Source organism: Henckelia pumila, chromosome 4 (genome assembly GCF_033568475.1).
Source record: "Henckelia pumila isolate YLH828 chromosome 4, ASM3356847v2, whole genome shotgun sequence".
NCBI classification, from domain to species: Eukaryota; Viridiplantae; Streptophyta; class Magnoliopsida; order Lamiales; family Gesneriaceae; genus Henckelia; species Henckelia pumila.
This window is the reverse complement of record NC_133123.1, coordinates 26,531,364-26,541,767: the sequence shown is the minus strand read 5'-3', so window position 1 is coordinate 26,541,767 and position 10,404 is coordinate 26,531,364. Positions and strand designations below refer to the sequence as shown.

The 10,404-nt window shown below is 37.5% G+C and overlaps 1 protein-coding gene across 5 annotated transcripts; it reads left to right on the top strand.

Moving 5' to 3' along the window:
* Positions 1-1,502: 1,502 nt before the first annotated feature.
* LOC140860066 (uncharacterized) lies at positions 1,503-9,481 on the top strand. Of its 5 annotated transcripts, none has more exons than XM_073262831.1 (12): positions 1,503-1,708; positions 2,231-2,622; positions 2,724-2,860; positions 5,369-5,482; positions 5,584-5,667; positions 6,340-6,377; positions 6,447-6,507; positions 6,621-7,073; positions 7,158-7,281; positions 7,416-7,511; positions 7,622-7,708; positions 7,844-9,481. In XM_073262831.1, the coding sequence occupies exons 2-12, from the start codon at positions 2,305-2,307 to the stop codon at positions 9,179-9,181; spliced, it is 2,850 nt and encodes a 949-aa protein (XP_073118932.1). In that variant the 5' UTR covers positions 1,503-1,708; positions 2,231-2,304; the 3' UTR covers positions 9,182-9,481. The 5 variants fall into 5 exon arrangements, with proteins under 5 accessions (XP_073118932.1, XP_073118934.1, XP_073118933.1 ...); XM_073262833.1 differs by having other exon boundaries at positions 6,340-6,507; positions 6,621-6,756; positions 6,910-7,073; XM_073262832.1 differs by having other exon boundaries at positions 2,312-2,622; positions 6,340-6,507.
* Positions 9,482-10,404: the final 923 nt, after the last annotated feature.

The window sequence follows — 10,404 nt, the reverse complement described above, 5'->3', positions numbered from 1 at the left end:
CCACATTTTAGACCTTATTCCTGATTTGGTCCTCCATTCTTACATCGACCTAATTTAGTCCCTCGGCTTAGCAGGTCATTCCGTTCGTTTTGACGTTTAATTAAACGGATGGACCAATTGCGGAAAAACGACGAAAATCGAAGGACTAAATTGAGTCGATGTAAGAACGGAGGACCAAATCAGGAACGAGGTCTAAAACAAGGGATCAAATTGGGAATTATCCCTAAAAATATTATAAATAGTTTTTTCTCGACACTACTAAAAAAATAAATATTTAATCATTTATAAAAATTTTACGCAAAAATCTAATTATTAGAATATAATATAATGTTTTCGATTAAATTTAAGGACTAGTCATATTTGATATAATTTTTTCTAACATCATTAATGAGATTGACATTAAAAAATTATAATTTAAAACATAGAAACTAAAAAATAAAGATAAACGGTATCTTAACACATCAGTTTTTTTATCATTGATTTTCTTCGTGTAAAATCCAACTACTTGAAAAAAATATTGGGTCTGCCCTTATATGATGGCAAAACATTTGTGTAAGTATAATAAATAAATAAAAAAAAAACAAAGAGAAGAAATATTGAATCAAAGTTAGACTTGATATATCATTTTGAATGACGGCAAAACATTTGTGTAGGTATAATAAAGAAAAAAACAAAGAGAAGAAGCATTGAATCAAAGTTAGAATTGATATATCATTTGTCCCGAATTTGACTCCTTTGATATAATTATGCATATGAGGATTTGCTGTCTTGCCATCTTTATTGCTTCTAATAATGGTATCGTTCTTATTTCCATGAGAGATGCCCTCATCATGCTCTAATTGTGGAGCTGATTGTGTTTGAAAGTTGATAATTAGCACATTGAACAAATTTTCACCTACATATTAGCTTCATGCCTCACCCGTCGTATTACACAGCCCATCTCCATCATTGCTGTCTATATAGGCTATAATTGACGCAACTTTTTTTACTTTATTCATCCTACAGATCCTAACTCCGTACTACACATCCTAGTAATTCGGCACACCTTCAGACCCTTAGCACACTTACCATGACTCACCTCAACTTCCCGCCTTAGTGGACCGATCCACCGACTTGGAGATGAGCTAGACCATGCTAGATAGACTCGAGTAGGGCTCAAACATGTAATGATCACACTTGTACGATATCAAATATGATTAAACTAAAATTGATAAAATATTATAGATATATTAGTTGAAAATGATAGATGAAGCTTTATTAATAAAAAAAATTATAAAAAAGATTCTTAATTTTTTCAAGTTTCATATATGACATTGGTGATCGTCAATTCGCCAAGGTATAAAAATCATAAATCGAGGATTGATTTAAGGATAGTTCGAATTGACGAAGCACATAAGATATTGACAAATGACAAAAAAAATTTGCTCGGTCAGCATTTTATCTATCTACTTATATATATAAATAAAAATATAAAAAAATAAAATTATGGGCCGTGGCGAAAGGATAGATCCTTGAACCGGCAACACACACACACGTTTACATTGGACGTGTATTAGGCGCTTGAGTCCTCTGACTCTCCTCTCCCGCTTCGCCAATCGGATAACATACTCTTCTTTCCCGGCCCTTGTTTCTTCGCTGCGCACGCCAAGTTATCATTTTCCCGCGGCGTCGGGCTCCCTTTTTCTCTCTGTCGTTCACTACGTTTCAGGTATTCCGACCATCTTTCTAGGGTTTATTTCATGTTCTCAATTGACCGTGCGTCTGCCTTGTTAATTTTTCATCTTTTCTTTGCCAATTGTCTTTTGGATTCAATTAATTGTGGTTTGCCTTTTGCTGTTGGGGTTTCTGTATATCTCTGATTTCCCATTTTGTTTGCGATTTTTTGCTCTCCCGTTTTCTTCGTCGTCAAATGTCATTCTAACTCAGTCGCTTGTCTGTTCACTATTTAACTTCGCAATAATCAGGTGGCTGGGCGTTGAATGCTGCCTCATCCCATCTCTTTTTCTGAAGAATGGTTGAGTTTCATAACGCATGGTTTCGACTATATTTGCTGAACTTTTTCAGAATCACAAATGTTATATAAGGACGCTTATGGGACAAATATAGTTAACTTGGTTGAATTTTGGTGTTTTCAAGGAACAAAGTTATCGCTCTGAGTTTGTATATTTTAATCGGGGTGCATGCTTAACTGTTGATGTGATTATTTTTGTTATGGTTTTTCATGTTGAAGGTTTAGATTTGCTTGCTGAGGGCAAAATAGCCAATGTTCCATTGGGGACTCTTGTGATATATCTTTTTTGGAATATGACAGCCAATCAGCGGAAAAAAAAGGTGAATGCTGCCAGTTTGGTTGGCTGCAAATCTTATGAACAATATATGGTAAAAAGGAAGAAGTTGAAACCACCGCAGCCAGCCCTGAATATGGCACCTACTATCTCTCTAGAGTGGGATAACAAGAAGAAGAGTGTTGTCTCAAAGAGGGATCAGATTGGTATTTCTCAGAGGCACTGGATTCCATTTATTGAGCCTGGGCCTCACAGCCATAATATATTGGCTGATGTTTTTTCTGTTCCTCAGGAGATATTTGAACTAGAAAACTTATCTGGGGTTCTGTCTTATGAGGTAACTATGGATACATGGTTCCAGAAGTAACACCCCCCTCTCTCTTTTTTTCCCCTTTTCTGTAGGAGTTTTTTCTGTTCAATGAATCTCGTTATGTATAGGTATGGCAGAGTTTGTTGTCCGAAAATGAAAGAAGTCTTCTATCTCAATTTCTACCCCAAGAAGCTGAGCCTGATGGTCTTGTTCAAGAATTGCTCGCTGGGGATAATTTCCATTTCAGAAATCCTTTCCTCATATGGCAAGTCTTAATATGAATTCTTTTCCTTTATTCTATCTTTGTTTCTGTACAATTTGTTGAACAACTCTCGGCCTCTCTATCAAATTGATTTTCTTATTTTGTTTTGATAGAATTTAACACTTTTCCGGGTATAATATTTTTTGGTTTTGTGTTTGTATCTTGTTTAATTAGTCTCATTTATTTTTTCTTAAACTTATTTGGTGGTATCCTTTCATCAGCTATTCCGCTGTCATGGTTTGAACCTACTTTTGTGAGGCCTTAAAGTTGTGTCTCTTGGTTTCATTTAATTCGAAGAAAACATCTTATCCGGTGAGGGGTGAGTCCAATCCAAGAAATTGTTGCATTTTGTCAAACTTACAATGAGTCAGGGAATGCATCAAAAGTACATTGTGCATAGTTGTTAAAATCCCTCGATGTGTGTGCCTATGCTCGAATTTAAGTGAGGCTCAGCTCTTGCTCCCCGACACATGCCAAAACTTAGTTTTTTGATGAAGTGTGCATCGTAAGTCTGTAAAACCAAAGTCTCAGCCTTGGTGTATGCTAAACGTTTCAGGTGTTTTTAATTACGTGTTAATTGTATGGATAGTAAATTAGGTGTAACACGAGATAATAATACATCTTGTTCATAGATTCATGAATATTTATTTATTGTTATTCAACAGTTTTTAAGGTGTGATGAATTAGTCTTCAAATGATAAGCTTTACAGTGTTACCCCTCAGGGTATTTCACTTTAATAATGTATGTGCCACACCTTGTTTGTTGAGCCTAGGCTTATGATACCAATGCGCCTTAATATACATCGCATTTCTTATAACTGTGATATTATATCTTATGAGGATCTGCTAGTGTATTTAATATGTTTAGCACATTACTCGTGGCTTTTTTTTATTCGTTGTTTTCCCAATGCTCTCAGCATTACATGGATGCTTCCCTTTGCTTATCATTGAGTGAATTCTGAATTCTCTTTTTCCTAATTCAAGGGGTATTACTTTTCATGAGTTGATCGTTATATTTTCGTACAAATCAATTGGTGTCACTAAGTCGGACCACTAAGAGCCTCAACCTTTAGATATACTATAGAGTGTCACAAAGTCGGACCACAAAGAGCCTCATCCTTTATCTATAGTATAAATAGATAGTATGGATACCGATAATAGCCCTAGTTCAGTTACGTAATACTAATTCTATTGCGATTAAGTTTCTAGTTTTTATGCTATTAGGCAGTTTAAAAAATAATTTACAAAATACATCAGGGAATTAAAAATAGAAAAATTATTAAACCGTGTTGCATCAATCTTCAACTCTTTGAAGGAAACTTATCCTGGAGTTTTGCCGTGCAAAGATAGAAAGTACTAAAAGATGCTTGAGGCCTTGGAACTATTGGAGATGTTCACGCACTTGTAAATCAATTTTATAAGCATTATCTGAATCTTCTTGAGAACTTGGAAATTACCAGTTTTTTGTCCTTGAGCTCGCTGTAAGTGTGACTAGAGATTTGTTCTTCAGGAAATGTACAATTACCTCCCTCAGTAAAAATCCTTTCATGAGTCACGACTAAGCTTGTCTGCATCCAACTTGTACAGAGAGTTAGCCTCCTTGAGATTTTTCCGCTCTTCATTGTGAATCTGTTGTATGCATTACAAAATTTACAAAATCCTCCGTATCATAATTAATGAGGAAGACAAATCAAATCCGTAGTATGCTTTGGAACACTAGTATGGGCAACTTCAAAAGATGTTTTTTTGGTAGGGTGTTTGTCACATTGTTTAAGGTGGATTAAATCTATGGAAGGGTAGCGGTCCATTGCTCTGGTTTGTCACCACTAGGTAGTATCATGTTGTCAACAGTATGATTGGGCACTTCGATTTGTCTGTATTATTGTTCTTCAAGGAATGTCGAGCAACTCCACAATGTCCTTCAAAAGTGATTTAGGAATTCTACATCCATATTAGAAGTTAGGGAATGTTGAACACCATGTAGATGCACAATTTCTTGGAAAAATAAATGAGCTAGAGTTGCATGCGGAGCTTTATAGCAGCGCAGAAATCCTGGTTCCTTTTTTTTTCAGCTGTGAAGGCTACTAGACCTGTAATATTGGTGAATTCCAATTTATCTTTCTTAGTAACCAAATTGCAGTTGGATAGTTGGGACCGTGACATTAATGCGATTTTCTTTTTGAACCACTAAAAGATTAAGGTATTATCACAATTTGTACAAATGACATCAACATCGTAGTGCGACAGTTTTCCAAATATGATATGGCAGTCGTCTATATCCGCCACATTGTACAAAATCTCATCTTTGTAATTTCTTAAGTAACAAACAAACTCCACAAATTTTCTAGCTCTTGAACTTCATGTCCTTCTTAATCCATGTGATTTTGTGAGAGAGGGATGCTCTTCATATCTGAAGAGAATCGATGTATCCAATTTGAATGGCTTGGATGTGTTTGTCAGTTCCTTGAATAAGTTTTAACTGTCCAGTGATTTTCAGTTTTGTTGCCGCAGGGGTGCTTCTCTCTGTTTTGGAGAGCTCCATCCTGATAATGTTCTTCACGAGGAGCAGTCCCTCAAAGCTTGCAAGAAGGCCTACTACTCACATTTACGAAAGTATCATAACGAGTATGGAGTTTTGTCAACTCTTTACAGTTCTGTTTGATGAATGGCTTGGATTTGTTTTTACTTTAAGTTGTTTGTCTCATGATGTGTCCTTCGTTTGCCAGCATGATTGGGAATCTGCAACTGTGGAAGGAAAAATGGGCGGGTTGTATGGATCCTGAAGTGGATATTGTGCATAAAGTATGGAGGTTGTTCTCTTCCTATGCCTGTGTTTTCATGATTGTCACATTCTATTTGCAAACTAAATAACCCGACTTGGGCGTTGTGTGTCTGGTTCTGTGTTTTAGTATGCTTGTTGGGTCATTGAATCTTTGGGCTTTTCCACTATTCTCTTGGCATAATTTGGAAGTAATTGAGGTCAATAAATATATTTGGAATCATATTACTTTGATAGTAAAAGTCTTTATGATGGTGTCACTTTGGAATTGTTTATTGACGCTTGGAAGTGTTATACTTATTCTTGTTATGTGACTTTAAATTCTTGTGGCATTTGGATTCCTGTACCGTAAGCTGTTGCCGGCTCTGAACCTGGCTGAGTTTTTGTATGCACCTAAATTTCTAAACATAGTTTATCCTGTACATGTTTGTTTTAAAGATGGCCCCTGCTTCCAAATAGCTATGCTATTTACGTGTAACTTTTATAGAATTTTTTTCCACATATTACGCTATAGCCTTCCTTTGTCTTTTTAAGTCAGAAAAAACGGCATCTTAATTTTAAATTAGCAAAATTACCTCGTTATTAATGCATGTGATTTTTTTAATATTAATTTTTTGTATACGAGACATTATACTTGATCATGTTGCCTTGTTTCTTTTCCTGAGGTAGGCTTTTCTGATTCTGAAATAAATGTTATGAGCAGGACTAGGAATTATGCTGAGAAAAATGTGCCTCTATCAGGTACTGGAATATATGATGCTGAAGAGAACCTTGTTGCGACACCTGACTCTTGTTCTTGGGCTAATTCAGAGAAAGAGTATGGCAGTGATAACCAGAATCGGGAAATGGTGCATGGGGATTTTGAAAGAAGGTTATTCATTTTTACTTCCTCCAACTTACCTTTGTGCCCCCTACTCTGCAACCCCACACGAAAGATTTAAGCAGATCTTGTTATCTGATTCTTTCATCTAATCAAATGCACAGAAAAGTCTGCTTGAACAAACCAGGTGATTGTGAGTTCAGTCTGCAAGAGGTGGCTGCAGTATCTAGACAAGGAGGAAAGCTACACAAACACAATATCCAGCATGAAGATGGAGCCAAATACATGTCTTATGTCAAGGTGGTTTGGTGCAACTTTAGTTTTTTGGTGAAAAATTTTGGCAGCCTTTCTTGGTTGGCATTGCACAATAGCATTATACTCTCCTGTCTCATTTTTGGTGCCTTTTTAAATATCATTAACGATTATGAGGAAGTTTTACTTGAGGTTTCTCAGGTTAGCAAGCAACAGCATGAACGAGTTAAAAGTAGCATGAAACATGCTGGCATTAGCATTCAGCCCAGGTCTCTGAATAATGTTTTGGGTACCATCGACACACTTAATGTGCAACCATTTGAGAAATTCGAGGAGGAAGAAGAGAAGAAGTTGCATGATTACTGGTTTGTTATTGATGTTATTTTGTTTTTGAGCTTAAAATTTAACTTCTTTAACATCCTCTTTGCATGACGATATTCTCGTTACAGGCTAAAGTTGGTAAAACATGACATCCCTGATGGTTTCGTGTACTGGAGAAAGAGTCGATTGTCGAGGCAGCAGTTAATACAGTTGCTATGTGAAGAGATGGGAAAAAAAGTAAAGCCTGAGGAGGTTTGTTGTCTTTTTTTTCCTTACTGGAAAATTTTGACTGTGATGGGATGGACCGTTCATCTATTCAAATACCTCCTTTTACAAAATTCAGAAAACATCCAGTACTGCATTTTTTTCTCGATACATTTTTGTAGGTTACTCTGGATAGGAACAGAGAAGGTTCTCCTAATAAGCTAATGGAGCCCTCAGATGATAGCAACTATGAATTTCTCCCTGCAATTACTATTGAGGTTTATTAGCTTCGTTCTTTTCTTATTTTTTATGATTTTCCTGTTGCCGACTCTTTTGAAAGTGTAGTTTTTTGTTCAATGAAACCTTTAGTTCATATTTTTATGGTCAGGTTGTGGAGAAAGATCAATATGATGACATGCTTTCAGAGCAGAGGGATAATGAGCTGGCAATCGATGAAGTTGTAACAGTACAGCAGGTTGATTTGGCTGCTTTTCTGTTTCTGTGTTGGTCCGAATATCAGCTTTTGGAAATAGATATACTAAGTTATGTGGCAGTTGGATGAACTTTTCATGCAGTGTTCACTTTTTTTTGTTTCTTGTGTGACGATCAGGCTGAAAAGATTAGAAAGATGGATTATGTACTTGAGGAGCAAGTGCAGGATACAGTTAAGATCAAGCATGGTGATATGCTTGATCATGTTTGCATTAAGAATCACCATCAGCAGCAGGTTGCTTCAATGGATAAAAGCTCTATGCATAGTGCTAAGTTGATAGAATCATGCGACCCTGTTGTTCCTCAGGATAGGCATCAACAGCAAAATGGTTCAGTTAATGGCAATCTTCAGATCAAATCCCCGGAGATGGAATCCCTTGTCAACAGTGCTAGTGCAGAAATAGATGATACTCCGTCTTTTTCAACGTACACGGGAAATGTAAGCCGTGCAAATATTCCCGTCGACCAGCGGGTTCCTCCTACATCTGCGAGCGATGTTTGGCCAACAGGTGATGCTCGTGGTTCTTACTTTCAATCTGCTGCCTATTCTTCTTCTCAAGAGTTGAAGCTTGGGAGAGCACAGTTAATACAGGAGCAATCATTGCGAATACTTGATATGGAAACAGACAGGCAAGATAAAGATGCTGGGAAGGATATGCTTCCCAGGCGATCTGACCATACGTCATTCTTCAATTCCTACTCTAACCAAGATCAAAGTGAATCACTCTCGTTCTTCAAGGGCCATAATAGTTTATCATACCATCACGAGCAAAAGCACTTGGGTGTAGATTTCCAGCGTGCTAATGATCTGATGGACGCAGGTCAATTTGATGGGCATTTGACGGAACAAGTTCACCCATCACTTCATTTGTATCCAAAGCCGAAGAGATTGAATGATTTTTACATGCATCAGACCCTTCAGGACAGTATGTATTCTGATGGAAGTCGGTTTAACATGCCAAGGCAGGAGCAGGTTCCGGTCAATATTCATGATTGGGCCGCTGTTAACTCGGTAAGCATGACAGCTACTTCTCAACCTCACTTGAACAGTGTAGAGGTGAATCAGAACTGGTATTCAGGTGAGAGTGGTGCCCAAGATGTCTGGGCTCCCTATGAAAGTGGTGTCCATAGCTTTAGCGGTGGACGTAATTCAGATCAAAGCCTATTCAGTGTACTTACTGAATGTAATGAACTACGACCTGCTGCCAATTATGTTCCAATGAGCTCATCGGAGAGATTCATCCAGGCTGGAAATTTCAGTGGGATGGGTGAGGGAATTCCACCGAGCAGCCTGGCACAAGAAGCACCTAATGCATTTAACTACTTGAGTGGTCACGAGGCAGGCACTGCTGGTGTTAAAATCAGTAGCTTGGGGTGGATGGGAATCCCACAGCAGAATCCTGGGATACATGAGTCGTCCATGGGTAAACCTTTTTTAAGGTCTTGGAATCAGTAAGGAGTAAGGACCTTGTTTGTTCGGTGCAAACGTTAATCAGGAGAGAGTTTCTGAAATATATAATAGCACACACAAGTTGTTCAGTTCAGCGCACCTGGATTTTGTTTTCTTTTTTCTTTTTTCTTTTTTCTTTTTTCCCTAGTTCTATCATTGAAGTTGAAGCTGCCCTAACGTGGCGCAGAGTACACACGTAGAGCCAGTCTGATGCCATGATGCATGTATGTATGTACATATCTATACTTCTAATTAAGAATGGAGTGAGTGCCAGCCATTGAATGAATAAGTACATTGGTCAACAAAGTATGTCCTTTTTGTCAGATATTGCATTGTTTTATTTCCTAAATAAATACGTTGAAAGTCTATTTATTATTTATATAAAAATGATAAAGAAAAATTGTAAACATCTTACAACAACTACTTTACAATCATATCCATGTCCTATATCAAAGTCTTGGGTATATATATCGAAAATCCAACACGTAGCTTAATGCTAAAGAATAATCTACCAATATTCACATCAGCAGCTCCTTCAAATGTCCACTTTCCTGGCTGTCCAAATCTGAGAAAGCCAAAGTTCTAGTCTTTGTGATCTTCTTCTAAGTTCTTCAAAAGGATTTCTTGAACCACTCGAAAACACATCTGAAAGTTTGTCACATTATGCTTCATTCCCAATCATTCACGAACTTGAGACCATACCAAATGGCTGAACTGACGCTAGAAGAAAAAAAGATGATCTAAGCTGTCCAAGCCTGTGTTACACAGGCTGCAACCCTTATCTAGAACATCGTAGTCGATCATTGGTGGGAAGATGACCACGAGCACCAATCCAAAGTGTGAAACCATGTATGGAAGTAAATAAGATCTCCAAACAACTGTGGAACAAGGGACAGCCGGCATGCAAGGTGCACGGTTGGAGCCCATCAAGTACCAAGACTTTAGAGAGCAGTGATTTATTCCAACTCCGTAAATCACGTAAACCAATACCACCTTCTTCTTTAGGACAAAACATAGAAGGCTAAGAAACTGGAGGATGATTAGAACTCCAAACAAAAGATTTGCAGAGGCTAGAAATGATGCCATCCACGAGGATGTCAAAATCCGAAGATCTGAGTCGCTCAGCCGCTAGAGGAATCGAATGAGAATTATCCCTTACAGAACCAATGATACCTAAGAGGGATGAGTGTGTAGAGTGTGAAGATACTAGATTTAAGGTCGAACAAGAC